At 37.0% G+C, this 14,666-nt stretch overlaps 1 protein-coding gene across 1 annotated transcript; it reads right to left on the bottom strand.

Annotated features, from left to right (window-relative positions):
- Positions 1 to 10,255: 10,255 nt before the first annotated feature.
- LOC145579477 (putative sesquiterpene synthase) lies at positions 10,256 to 14,408 on the bottom strand. Its single transcript, XM_081636722.1, has 7 exons — positions 14,222 to 14,408; positions 13,323 to 13,596; positions 11,678 to 12,053; positions 11,338 to 11,559; positions 11,106 to 11,244; positions 10,773 to 11,021; positions 10,256 to 10,549 (listed from the first exon to the last, which is right to left on the bottom strand). Exons 1-7 carry the CDS (start codon positions 14,321 to 14,323, stop codon positions 10,256 to 10,258), a joined length of 1,656 nt encoding a protein of 551 aa, XP_081492848.1. The 5' UTR covers positions 14,324 to 14,408.
- Between the last annotated feature and the right edge of the window lie 258 nt (positions 14,409 to 14,666).

Here is a 14,666-nt window from a genome sequence, read left to right on the forward strand (position 1 = left end):
AGCAGTTGCGTCGACCATAGTGTCGATGTGAGGTAGCGGGAATGGATCCTTGTGACATGCTTTGTTTAGGTCGGTGAAGTCTATGCACACCCTCCATTTTTCATTCTTCTTGCTAACCACCACGACATTTGCTAGCCGATCGGGGTATTTGACTTCTCTTATCTTTCCTGTTTCGATCAGCTTTTGAACCTCGTCGTTGATTACTTGGTTTCGTTCTGGCGCGAACTTTCGTCGCTGCTGCTTGACTAGTCGATGATTAGAGTCGACGTTCAACTTATGAGTGATCACGTCGGGGCTAATACCTGTCATATCTTCATGAGACCAAGCAAAGTAGTCTATGTTAGCTTTAAGAAACTCAACGAGTTCAGACCTGATACCCGGGTCGAGAGATGCTCCAATTCGGACGTCTACTTTGGTTTGGTTGGGTGCAGCGCCACTTCGTCGATTGTTTGCTCGTCGGGCTCTTCTGACGCCGGTCCTTGCTGTAATTTCTATACCGTCCTTTTGGATGGCTTCAATGTAGAATTGTAGCATTTCCTGGCTTCTTGCCTTTTCCTTTGATTTCTTGCACGCCCCACTTGGTTGGAAATTTGATTACTTGATGATATGTTGAGGGGATGGCCTTCATTCTATGAATCCAAGGACGATCGATGATGGCATTGTAGGTCGACGGGCAGTCTACGACATTGAAGTGAGTTGACAAGTTGACGCCTCCTACAAATGTAGGCAGCACAATTTCTCCACTTGTATTAAGAGCTTCTCTGCTAAAACCTACAAGGACAGTCGACTTTCTAACGACGTCTCTGGGGTCGATTCCCATATCTTCCAAGGTACTTTTGAAAAAGACATTGGCTGAGCTTCCTCCGTTGACTAATACTCTTCGCAGCAGGCAATTTCCAATAGTTAAAGATATAACCAGGGAGTCATGATGTTTTTCGCAATACTCCCCTAAGTCATAGTCGTCGAAGGCGAGAACCATTGCTTCTAGAGCTTTGTCCTGGTCTGATCTTGCGTCTTTTGGAACAGCTTCCTCGGGGTTACCGGTTCTTGCTTTTTTTTTGCTGCAGAATACGTTAGTCCACAAATATCAGATCCACCAAAGATAACATTGACTACCTTAGTGATCATCGGGCCTTTGGGAGGTTGCTACGATTGCTGAGAATGCTGGGGCTGTTGGGTTGATGCATCTTTGGAACTTGCTTTACCTTTTCCCATCAGCTCCTTTATATGGCCCTTCTTCAAGAGGAAAGCTACCTCCTTCCTTAGGGCATTGCAGTCTTCAGTACGATGGCCATGATCACTATGATAGTCGCACCATTTGGATTTGTCCTTGCTCTCCTCTGGCTTGTCACTCTTCCTGGGCCAACGGGCGACATTTCCTAAGGAATGCAGGGCATTCACCACGCCCCCGATGTCGACGCAGAATCCATATTCAACGATGTCGGGTATGCGCGGGTATCTTACTTTTGAGACATGTTAACAGAGCTTTGTGCATTGTTAGTGCTAACAACGTTATTGACATTGTTTACCTACCTTGGTTTGTCGTAAGGCATATGACGCCAGGTTTTCTTGTTGTTGGATCGTCTGTCGACTCGGTAGTTGCTTGGGAAAGGCGAGGGCACGATTCCTTTTGTGATGGCAAGATCATCCTCGAGTCGCATCTGAGCTAGGGCACGGGTCCTGACTTCCTCGAAGGTCATGCATGGATATTTTATCAGCTCTTTGTAAAGCTCTGACTCATCTGGCAATCCTTTCTTGAAAGCCTCGATGGTTGTTCGGACGTCATATCCTTTGATGTCGATCATTTATTTGTTGAATCTGCTGAAATACAATTTGATAGATTCGCCGCTTGCTTGGACGACGCGATAGAGGTGGCTCATTTGCTTTTCAACTTTGCAGCTGTTGTTGAACTTGCTGTAGAACTTGTTACACAAAGTTTGAAAATTGGCAATAGAGTTACGTTTAATATCACACATCCAGTCAAGGGCGGGCCCTATAAAGGTGGCCCCAAAGGATTTACAGAGGACTAGCTCGAGCAGGTTGCGGGGGATGGAATATTGCCACATCCTTTGCTTATAATGCTTGACATGCTCCAGCAGACAGGTACTTCCGTCGTAAAGTGACGCTGGAGGAGGGATGTTGAGTCTCCTGGGGATATCGGCCATTGCGATCTCGTCCACGGACGGCGACGCGGTAAAGCCGTCCGGCTCTTCGGTTACGGTAGGGACTGGCGCTCCGGGGAGCCTCTTCAACAGGCGGAGCAGCATGAAATTCTGGGCCTCGATCTTGCTGAGCCTCTGGGCTGTCGGATCTGCATCGTCCTCTTCCTCTTGATCAGTACCGTCTGCCTACTCTTCCTCATCGTCCTTATCTAACTCGCCCCCGGAGTCTAGGTCCATCATGTGAGGGATGTCATTGGTATTACGGCGTCGGCGAGGTATGTTGCTGCGGACAGAATCCAACTCTTTCCTGAGAGTGTCGGTGGTCTTTTGGCTTTCCTTAGCAAGACGGGGATTCTCTGCCTTTTGTTGCGCGAGCTCTTCTTGAGTCTTGCGGATCTTTTACATGAGCTGATCGATCATCATGTTTTCACCGGATGAACCCACGAGACCTGTTAAGAGAAAAAGTTTGTTTTTGAAGTTTTTGAGAGACTATCTAGTCGTCGACCCCACGGTGGGCGCCAAATTGTTTATGCCAAATTTCGCCTAAGGGCGACCTAAGGCTGGGACGTACAACGGCTAGAGTATTAACTATGGAATTTAGGTAAAATCGAAACAATAAAGGACAAGATGTTTTGGTGACACAGAAAACCCAAATGCGGGAAAAACTGCGGGTGGGTGCAAGACCACCGTTTCACTATGAAGAACTGTTGATTACAATAGTTGTGAGAGCTTTAGAATCTAAGTAGAATATGAATGAATTGCCTCCATACTGAATACAAATGCTAGGCAATTTATACTGAGGAAAAATAAACAATTAAACCTAGCTGGAGAGCCGTTGGACTAAGTCTTGAGTCTATCTTTCTGTTGAAGATAGTCTTGAACGGGATTCTGTTTGAAATAGGATAATGATGTTATTGGGCAAAGATATTTCTGAGACTCATTCAATCCTTATGTTTCGCCGGGTTAGTTATGTTCTCGTATGTCGTCCATTCTTGTCTTGCGATCTGTCGTGCGTCGGGACGTGCCTAAAAACCGACCATAACAATGCTTAGCTTGAATAAAGGTATGTACCCGTGCGGGTACTTTCTTTTACATTGTATCTATGATTAGTGTCTTGTTTTCTTTACCATGTTTTGTTGAATTGAAATTATTTTTATTGTACTAAAATTTTATTTGTTGAAATAAAATTATATTTACTGAATTGAAACTCGTAGATGCCTGATGCTAGAATAGTAGGCTTGCTGGGCTACGTGGGCCTTGGTTTAAAAACCATATACATGTGCCCCCACTAGGCCACTATTTAATGAATAATTGAGCATTGATTTTTCACACATGTTTCTTATTTTTTCCTTAAACAATCGTTCTTCTAGCCTTTATAGGTGGACTTGACTGTGCAAGAGTTTATTTAACTATATATTTATATTGTTAAACATACCCATGATGAGGCTGTGAGTCACAGCATTGCAGTCAGTCAAAGTCAAGCACAAGAGCATAGCTCACATTCTGTTATAACAGAATTATACAGTCAGCAATAGTTTGTTACAACGAACTTAATTCTTAGCTGTTGTAATAGAGTGTTCTAGATTGTATTAAGATCTATATAAATAGATCATTTCTAGTATTATGAAATATACAAAAATGTACACACAAAATCAAATAAAATGCTGAGTTTCTCTCTCTAATTCTCCTGTTCATATCAGTTGATTTTCTTTCAATTTCTCTTTTGTTTTTCATACAAATTCGATCCTCACAAATTGCAACATGGTATCAGAGCAAGGGAATTCGTTTTGTTGATCTACTTTTCCATAATTGTTGCTGTAATCATCAATTTCGGCGATTTTAAGTAAGATTTTTTCTTCAATTGTGTTGTTGATTCCAGTTTTTGTGCTGCTGTCAATTTTGGCTGTTATTGGAGTTTATTCTACTGTCAGAGGCTGTTAATTGCTTCATCTTTGATTTCTTCTTGAATTTTAGATTGATATCACATTTTTTAGTTGATAAATATGGCTGCAAATATTGATACATTCACTGATCCTTCAATTGATCCTACTTCACCTTACTATCTGCATCCTAGTGATTCACAATATAAGCTAGTTTCTGAGAAGTTTAATGGAAATAGTTATAATGATTGGAAGAGGTCTGTAATGATAGGATTATCTGCTAAGAATAAGCTTGGATTCATTGATGGTTCAATTGAAAAACCAGATCCATCTAATGTTGTATTACATAAGGCATGGTATAGGTGGAATAGTACACTTATATCTTGGTTTCTTCAAGTTCTTGATGTCACAATAGCTCAAAGTGTCCTGTATTTTTACACTACTAGAGAAATTTGGATAAATTTGGAAAAACGCTTTGGTCAGACTTCTGGAACACAGATCTATACCATACAACAACAGTTAGCAGAAATGCATCAAGAATCTGAGAATATCTCTACATTTTTCACTAAGATGAAAATGCTTTGGGATAAGTATGATGCACAAAATCCTTTACCAGTCTATACCTGTGCTAATTGCACATGCCAGATTACTAAGAAGACTTTGAAGGCTCAAGAAGATCAAAGGCTTATACAGTTTCTGATGAAACTCAAAGAAGAGTTCAGTCAAGTTAGAGCTAATATTTTGATGCTCTATCCTTTGCCTACTATATCTCATGCATATAGGTTGTTAATGCAAGAAGAGAGACATAGAGAAGTATATTCTGCTTCTAATTCAGGAGATGGAGTAGCTTTTGTAGCAGCTCATAAAAGGAGGTTCTATGAACCTAATAATCAGCAGAGAAACAGATCTTCTGGCATACTCAATGCTGGAACTAATAGAGGTGGATCACAATCTTGGAATCAGTCTTCAAGGAGAACATCACCTTATTTTTGTGATCACTGCAAGATTCCTGGTCATTTTATTGACAGATGCTGGAAAGTTAATGGCTATCCACCACACATCAAGGAGAATTGGAAAGGAAAAGGCATTGCAGCTGCAGTTCATGGTGAATATGAATCTGATGATGATTTTCAACACACTAATGATGCAAACAGCAGTGCAACTATTACAGTTGATCTGTATAATCACCTTATTTCTCTGTTAGACAAGAGGAATGATGATGAGAAGGCAAAAATAGCAGCAATGGTGGCAGGTACTTTCTGTCTTCTGTCCTTTAGTAATTCTCATTGGATTATTGATAGTGATGCCACTGATCAAATGAGTCATGATCTTAGCTTATTCCAACATTATCATAGCTTGTCTAATTCTGCTAGTAATATTACTATACATGATGGGAGAAAACTAGCTGTCCAGAATAAAGGAACAATTTGTTTTGGTGATAAATTGATACTAAAAGATGTGTTGCATGTGCCTGTTTCCAATTTTACCTGATTTCAATTCCAAAGTTGTGCAAAGACATGGATTGTGTAGCTTATTTTTCCTGTGATGAATGCTATGTTCAGGGCCTTACTCTGACCAAGCCACTGTTGCCTGGTAGATTGAAAGATGGTTTATATTGCTTGGAGAGGTCTTTCTTTTAAGATTTGCAAGAGTCAAGTTGTGCTGCAGTTCATAAATCTCAGGATTCTGTTTTAGATACTAATGCAGTCAATAATGTAAAGTTGTGGCATCTAAGACTAGGACATATGCCAATAGCTCACTTAAGCAAGGTCAAACCTGATTTAGACACTAAGGATTATTTAGTGTCCTCTACTTATCAAATTTGTCATTTTGCTAGGCAACATAGACTGTCATTTGGTCATAGTTTTATTAAAACATCTAAAGTGTTTGAGATGTTACATTTGGACATTTGGGGACCAAATAAAATAGCTACTCATACTGGTTGTAAAATTTTCTTGACTATAGTTGATGATTTTACAAGATTTACTTGGATTTTCTTGCTTAAAAGTAGATCAGATGTTGTCCAAGTTTTATTTAATTTTGCAGTGTTCATTAGTAATCAATTTGGTGCAAAGATCAAGAGCATAAGAAGCTCTATGTTAAGGAAGGGATCTTGCACCAAACTAGTTGTACTAAAACTCCACAGCAAAATGGAGTTGTTGAAAGGAAGCATAAACACCTCCTAGAAACAGCTAGGGCTCTCTATTTTTAGTCCAAGGTACCAGCTAGGTTATGGGGTGACTGTGTGATGACAGCAGCACATTTGGTCAACAGGATGCATTTGCAGTGTCTTGGTTATGTATCACCCTTTGAGAAATTTTTCAATAAGAAGCCTGATATTGATCATCTTAGGGTGTTTGGGTGCCTTTGCTACATGACTACAATTCAGCAAGGTAGAACTAAGTTTGATGCTAGGGCAAGTCCTTGTGTGTTTATTGGGTATCCAACTTCTCAAAAGGGTTATAGAGTGATTGATCTTGCAACTGGCAAGATTCATGTAACTAGAGATGTAAAATTCTATGAAAAGAATTTTCCATATACAATGCCAGATTCCAGCATTTTTTCAGCTTCTAACCTACCTTTCCAAATTTTTCTACTTGTTTCAACACCAATTTGATGATGATATTCCCAATATATTACAACCTACTCCCCTAAATATCCCAGATACACCTCAAACAGCCTTTTAAACTCCACAAAATAATCCAGAAATTTCAATATAGCCATGTCCTGTTCCCTGTCCTATTCCTTCAAATTCACAGGATACTATAACCTCAACTCATGAAGCTGAGCTTAAAAGATCTACTAGACCTAAAAATCCACCTAAACATCACAAAGACTTTATACCTCACTCAAAACCAGCTCAGAAACACACTGCTCTTGAGTCACAGCATTGGTGTAATATGGTCATTTTTGAAAATTTACCTTCTCAGCACAAGGCTTTCATTTATTCCTTGGATAATATAGTAGAGCCAACTAGTTATGCTGAGGCTGCAGGTGATCCTAAGTGGGTGTTAGCTATGAACAAGGAGATTACAGCTCTGCAGGATAATCAAACTTGGGTTCTAGTTGATTTGCCTAAAGGAAAGAAGGCAATTGGGTGTAAGTGGGTTTATAAGGTCAAATTAAAGGCCGATGGGGCTGTTGAAAGGTATAAAGCAAGATTAGTGGCTTAAGGCTATAATCAGAAGCATGGAATTGATTACCAGGAGACTTTTTCACTTGTTATCAAATTGGCAACCATCAGATGTTTGATTTCTTTGGCAGCTTCCAAGTCTTGGGATTTATTCCAATTGGATGTTAACAATGCCTTCTTGTATGGAGATTTAGATGAGATTGTATATATGCAAGTGCCTGCTGGTATTCCAAATCCAGAAAATAAATTTTGTTTACTTCAGAAATCCTTATATGGTCTAAAGCAAGCATCCAGGCAGTGGTTTGCTAAGCTTCTTGCTAAACTCAGAACCCTGGGTTATATACAGTCTCAATATGACAGTAGCCTGTTTCTTAAGAGATCTGGTGATCTATTGGTTCTAGATGTTGTTTATGTAGATGACATTATCATTACTGGTAATGATGTTCAAGCCATTCAGTCTCTCAAAGCTCATTTACATCAAGTTTTCACAATCAAAGACTTAGGCCACCTGAGTTATTTTCTGGGAATTGAGATAGGTTATCTTGATTCTGGAATTTCTATGACACGGACAAAGTTCACTAAGGATCTTTTGAAGGATTCTGCTTTAAGTAATTTCAAACCGGTTGTGACACCTCTCCCGCTGAATTTGAAGCTCACATCTGAAGATGATGATCTGCTGACTGAACCTGAGTATTACAGAAAAATGGTGGGGAAGTTAAATTTTTTTACTCACACAAGACCTGATCTTTCTTATTCTATTCAACATCTCAGTCAGTTTCTTCAAAGTCCAGGCCAATCTCATCTACAGGCTCTTTATTACACTCTTAAATATGTTGCTTGCACAATTGGGAAAGGAATTCTTCTTAAAGGTTCAGCTGAACCTGTTTTACAGGCATATTCAGACTCAGACTGGGGGTCTTGTCCAGATAGTAGGAGGTCTGTTTCAGGGTATGTGATGATGTTGGCGTCTTCTCCTATTAGCCGGAAATCAAAGAAGCAAGGGACTGTATCTAAGTCTTCCAGTGAAGCTGAATATAGAGCATTAGCTTCAGTTGCTAGTGAAGTGACTTGACTTGTTAATTTGCTGCAGGAGTTAGGATTGGACAAGCTGAAACCAGTTACTCTCTATTGTGATAACCAGAGTTCTATTTACATAGCCAAAAATCAAGTCTTCCATGAGAGGACCAAGCATATAGAAATCGACTATCATTTCACTAGAGACAAAGTTTTGGAAGGTCTAATTACACTCAGTTATCTGCCTACTGCTTATCAACTAGCTGATGTGTTTACAAAGATCTTGCCTTCTGCTCAGCATGAGTTACTTATCTCCAAACTTGGTATGATTGATACCATTCCAAGTTTGAGGGGGGATGTTAAACATACCCATGATGAGGCTGTGAGTCACAGCATTGCAGTCAGTCACAGTCAAGCACAGGAGCATAGCTCATATTCTGTTATAACAGAATTATACAGTTAGCAATAGTTTGTTACAACAAACTTAATTCTTAGCTGCTGTAATAGAGTGTTCTAGATTGTATTAAGATCTATATAAATAGATCATTTTTAGTATTATAAAATATACAAAAATGTATACACAAAATCAAAGACAATGCTGAGTTTCTCTCTCTAATTCTACTGTTCATATCAGTTGATTTTCTTTCAATTTCTCTTTTGTTTTTCATATAAATTCGATCCTCACAAATTGCAACATATATTATTTGACAACTTACAATATAACGTGGTGCAATTTGTGCGATTATATACTGTAATATTCATGTAAAATATCTTAATGGCGTAAACCACATACTGTACGATAACTTACAAGAATTATCAAAGACGCAAATGACACATAATGGGTAGGTCTATGTCTATTCCACTTCCCACATATATAAAGTATTAGCATACATAATGGTTACTACCGGACAATAATGTTTTACTTTATCATCAATTCGCCACTCTTTACATTCGTTATATACGAGTATATATATGAATTATTTAAATATTGTGATTGATTCAGAAAGGAGAGATCGATGGAATATAAGCTCATCAACTTAACCCAAAAGCTCATAATTTATCTTAGTATATTATTTTAAATACATTATCATTATGGCATGAACCACACATGCGTAATTACACTTTAGTAGGTGAAATAATTGAGCGTGAAAGGCAAATGAATTGAAAGAATCAAGTTTGAATCAACTACTTAACCATTGTTTTACTCGCCCGTGTTTATATAAAATTAAGGTCCTCGATAGATAGGCAATAGGCATAATAGTCTTTAGCAAATGGTTCGAGTTCAAAATAATAACAATCTAATCTCTAGTTCATTTCCTTTGGAATATATTAAAGTGATTCCTACAAAAGTCATATATGGATTCATGATTTAGGCCGAGTTCCTTGTGTAAGTTATAACAAGAACGCATACCATCAAAACATAAGTGACTTTCTCCCTAATAAAAAAACTGAATATAATAAATTAATTATGAAAAAAATATAAATAATTAATTTTCGAAATAAAGAATAATTTTTAAATGAAATTAAAAATATTTAAAACCTTTGCATTGCTAATGTGAAGGATTAAGTTTATATATATATATATATATATATATATATATATATATATATATATATATATATATATATATATATATATATATATATATATATATATATATATATATATAAAGAACATTTCAATAGATGAATTGGAAGTTTATAGATTCTAATATTAAAGAATAGATGTAAATAGGCAAGACTTTTCATAAGGAATTATAACCAATTATGTATAAACATGTTAATCAAATTTCATCAATCACTGTTAAGCTTGTTCACGTATTACAATTTAGAAACGCAAAATCTCACAAACAAAATCAAAACACTTGTGCTAAAATCACTAGGAACAAAGCCAAACACGAAAAACTCACACTAAAAATTCAATACAAACAACATATTCACTTCCATCAAGCTAGAACATCATTTTAGGCTGTTCAGTTCGTACCTAATTTAATGAAGCATATGAAAACCCCGAAATTGCTCATAAAATTCATGACATATACTTCAATTCAAGTATTTAACGTTGGTTATACTACGATTGGATCGATAAGAACAGCTATTATTTTTGGTTTCATATACTTAGGCTCAGTGTAGCCATCTTCACCAAATTGCAAGATATCATGTAGGACCCGTGAGAGGTTAATGACTTGATTTACTAAAGGTTTTGGAACAACAATTGGTCCAACCAACACTTGATTTAAGTCCATCCATGCTTCCTCAATGCGCGACTGGATCTCCTTGTAAGCTTCTTCCTCGGAGGTACCAAATTCTTCCATATAACATTCTACAGAGGAGGCAACATGGTCTCTTTTTTGCTCAAACTACAAAATTAAAGTTCCATTATAAAAATATGAGAATGACTAGTAATAATATTCAATTATTCATGTATGTTTCCCTAATTCAATAACTTTAACCCAACAGACCCTCAGAATGAATTTTTCAGACATTACTAATAAGGAAGCCTTTTCAGTGGCTACATAAATAATGTACAGAGTAGCTATTGTGGAGCATCACTTATCAGTAGAACATTAATTAATTGTATACCTTATGGCCAGCGATGTCATCCAAGAGCCTAGTGAGTATGCACGAGGCTCTTGGAGCCATAGAATTTTCGTTGATCCATTCGAAAGCATCCTTAGTCGCAATTTCCCCCAAGCCGAGAAAAAAAGTAGAATTGACATACAAGTAGCCCGAGCTAATAATGCCATTCTTAAAGCAGTCATCGAATGTTGGAACAATTTTTTTTAAACGCCATCTTGCTTCTCTTAGGTAACATTGGCACGTCGCTGTCAACTAGAAAATAGTGTACGTAGTCACACGTAAGTTAAATTTTGTAGCAAATAATACAACGGAAAGGATATGATCAAGCTTTCATACTTGTTGTCGAACACATTGCACAGCATATGATCGTCCTTCTTTGGCTAACTCTTGCTCAATTTCGTCGTAAGTGTCAAGGACCGCTTGATAGAACAATTTCAAGTAGTCGGGAAGATCATTTATGCAGCTCTTGTCCCAGCTAAAATTCCATCATTTTATAGTTAGTCCATCATATCATAATTATTCATGTAAAATATATCATAATCACTTCTATTATGTATGTTTTAGTAACCTTTGGATTGCTATTGTGAAAGACTCAAGCTCCTCGGTTGTTCCATAGGAGTCGTATATGTCATCGATGGTAGAAATTATCTTGAACATCTTGTTCGCCCACACTCTAACCTGTGAATATTTAGGCTCATAGTACGCGCCCAAGCTCCAGAAATAGCCCTCAGCCACTCTATCCCGCTTAAAATTAGGCAATTTTATGATTGAGTCTAGCTCCCCTGACCACCTACTCCGCGTAATAAAATTACATTATCATCATTCTTCAACAATTTTATCTTTAAAATGACGCTAATAAATTATTCTGACTTTAGATATCCATAATTTGCATTGCATAATATAATTACCTGGTATAATCTCTAAGCTCCATTTTGTGCAATTCTTGAAGCAAATTGAAATCTAGCTTTGCAAATTTTAACAAAGTTTTGTCATGAGAAGAATTCGACTCGTAAAATGTGATCTGATACCTAGACTCTAGCCTTATACTCCGTCTGTGGAGGGGTAATTTCAAGGAATGAGCGATTTCTTCATTCATATGAGAGCTTAATTGGGTGGTAGCAAGGGAGGTTAAACAAGACGTCGAAAATCCAAGTGCTTCATTAAGTAAGCTTTCTTTATGTACTCTGAGATGCGACGCTTCATATAAGCTCAAAAGACCTTGCACATCACTTGCCAAGCATTCCTTGAAGCTTCCATCCTCACATTTGAATTTTGAAAACACATCTAGATTATTGCATTAAGCTATGATGTTAGTTAATTGTAATTATTACTTCAACGAGAAAGGAATAAAATAATAACATTGAAAATTAAACACAAGTTTTGTTTTGTTTGGATTAGAGTGCAATATTAATTACGATATTTAGCTTGTATACTTTAATCTGATCTGTATTCTGTAATTTTATATACCTAATGTACCCTTAACTCTTCTGTATCCTAAGGGTCTAATCTGATTTATTGAACTAAGTTGAACTGAACTGAACTAATTGGAGCTGAACTGAATTTAACTGAACTAAACTGTACTGAAATGAATTGTTTATGAGAGAAGGAAATTAGGAATTAAACTGAACTGAACTGAAATAAAGCTAAAGAGAACAGGCCTTGGGTGTTCCAGGTAAGCTCCGGTTCCGTGAGTCCTTGAGGGTTGGTAAAGGTTTACCGTCCAATTAAGCACTTGCAAAGTCAGCGCAGATTAGCTAACCCGGGGGCGGGGGATTATCCGGGGATAACCGCTCCGATGCTAAAGTTAGTAACCTGATGAGAAGAAAGAATGAAGAGAGAAAGTATTTTTAGAGAGAGAGAAAGGAAAAATTGTACCCTGTAATGAAAATATGCTTGGGTATCTATAGGAGGATAATCAAGCTGGTGCCACCTATTAGCATAGGTGGCAAACCGACCCTTGTAAGCAATAGGTGCCAACGTGGCCTAAAACAGCTCTCCACGTGGTCGAGATAAAGGCCGTTATGGATGTTAAGCTGATATGCTAATCAACAGATGGTTAGCAGGGTAGCATCTTATTATCGGCTAGATATTGACGGTGTCGGTATCATCCCGTACACTGGGTATATTCATAAAATATCTACGATATTATATACTCACTCTTCTATATCCTAAGTATGTTCATAAAATATCTACGATACGTAGTATTATACTCTAACAATCATTTCAAGAATTGAGGGAAACGTACGTATGATTGTATTCATGATTATTTATAAGCAACTTGATTTAATTATAACTTGGAACTTACTAGAAGACTACACAAGTTTAATTTTTTTAAATCCTTCTTTGTAAGTGACGAGTTTTATATTTGATTATCATGTTAAGAAGTCATAAGGTATCTTATAAATATGTAAGCATATCATGATTATTAGAGTGAGTATGTAGTAATAATTAATATCAAGCTAAATTGATGAACCATGTAATTGTTTACTTGTAATTAACAAAGGACTCAAAGGTTATAAGGAAGTTGATCAAAGTTCATGTCATACCACTTACCACATGATACATAGAAGCCATGTTGTCGTAAGAGACGAAATCGTAGAGAAACATAGTAGAGATCATCCTCATAACAATCATCAAAATGCAACTTCTTGTGGAATTTCAGTAAGATATCTTCAATTTCATTCTCGAAGTGGTATGCGACTCCAAGTCGATGAATAGCATCTAGATACTCAAGTGTTTCCTTTGGGTCCTTAACTTCATCTATAAGTTTTTTTCGCACTAGCTCCTTGAGTTCCTTGGATTCTTCCTCCTTTTGGCTTTGAGTAACCTATGACAGCAATTAATTACAAAAATATAAGGAACATATAACACAACAATTGAGTGAATAAAAAATAAAATGGCTGGGGTCAATAAGGCACAATTGAAAATTTGGTACCCACAGTACCATATATTAAAACTCTCCTAAAACTAATGTTACCAAGAAAAGTTATACATGAAACGAATAATTAAAAAATAATAATAATAAAAAAGGTATGTTAACTTAAGATGGTTACTCGGTTAGAGTACAAAGATTCTAAGTAAAATACAAAATATAAGCAATTTTTTTTTTTTTTTTTTTTTTTTTTTTGCTGCGTGGGACAAAGGCAACTAGCTAACAAACCTAGGAGCTGAAACTCCAGAAAAGTCCTCCCAGCTTGTTTATCAAAACTTGAGAAGAAGAATCTTGATCAAATCTTAAGCTTTTCAGTCTTTTTATCTAGTATTTGTGAATTAGACACTTAAAAGTAAAGGAAATCTTTACCCCAAGTAGCTTCACTTGACAAGTTTCAAATTTTAATTAGACCCTAGAATATAAGGTAAAAACCTTATCAAGAGAACCAAACCTTACTTAACCCTAAACCGAAATGAGTAAAAAAAAAAATGTACTCCGTAATTGTACTTAAAGATGATACCTTATCTGGGGAAGTGTAGTTGAGGAAGCGATCGCCCCAAAGATTAGGCTCAAAATTTGCTATTGGACGACCAATTTCTGAAGTCTTAATTTGGCACTCCATATTCGCTAATAGCTTTATTTTTTAGGAATTTTGTAGAGGAGTAGTACGGAGTATTAGTTATTACAAGCACAATGTTGTTTTTGAGTCCCTTGCTTGCCTCCAAATTTATAGACAATTGTGCGAAGAGCAAAAAGATGGTAATGAATATTATAATAGTAACTTTTATATTCCACTCTCGTAAACTTAGAGAGATGATACACATAAACTTGGTTTATGTGGGGTAAATATAAACTTCCAATGAGAACTTGTCATGTCAATACTCATCAAAAAAAAAGTGAGGAAATGAGAGGGGGAATTAATTGAGTTTAGGCGCCTAAATGCAAGTAGCAACGGGAGTTAAACT

Source organism: Chenopodium album, chromosome 14 (genome assembly GCF_948465745.1).
Source record: "Chenopodium album chromosome 14, dcCheAlbu1.1, whole genome shotgun sequence".
NCBI lineage: Eukaryota > Viridiplantae > Streptophyta > Magnoliopsida > Caryophyllales > Amaranthaceae > Chenopodium > Chenopodium album.

Coding starts and splice junctions, on each gene's coding strand:
- LOC145579477 (XM_081636722.1), bottom strand. CDS start 14,323: ATGGAGTGCCAAATTAAGACTTCAGAAATTGGTCGTCCAATAGCAAAT. Junction 11,560..11,677: donor GAGCTTAGAGATTATACCAG/GTAATTATATTA, acceptor TACGCGGAGTAG/GTGGTCAGGGGAGCTAGACT. Junction 10,550..10,772: donor ATGACATCGCTGGCCATAAG/GTATACAATTAA, acceptor TTAATTTTGTAG/TTTGAGCAAAAAAGAGACCA.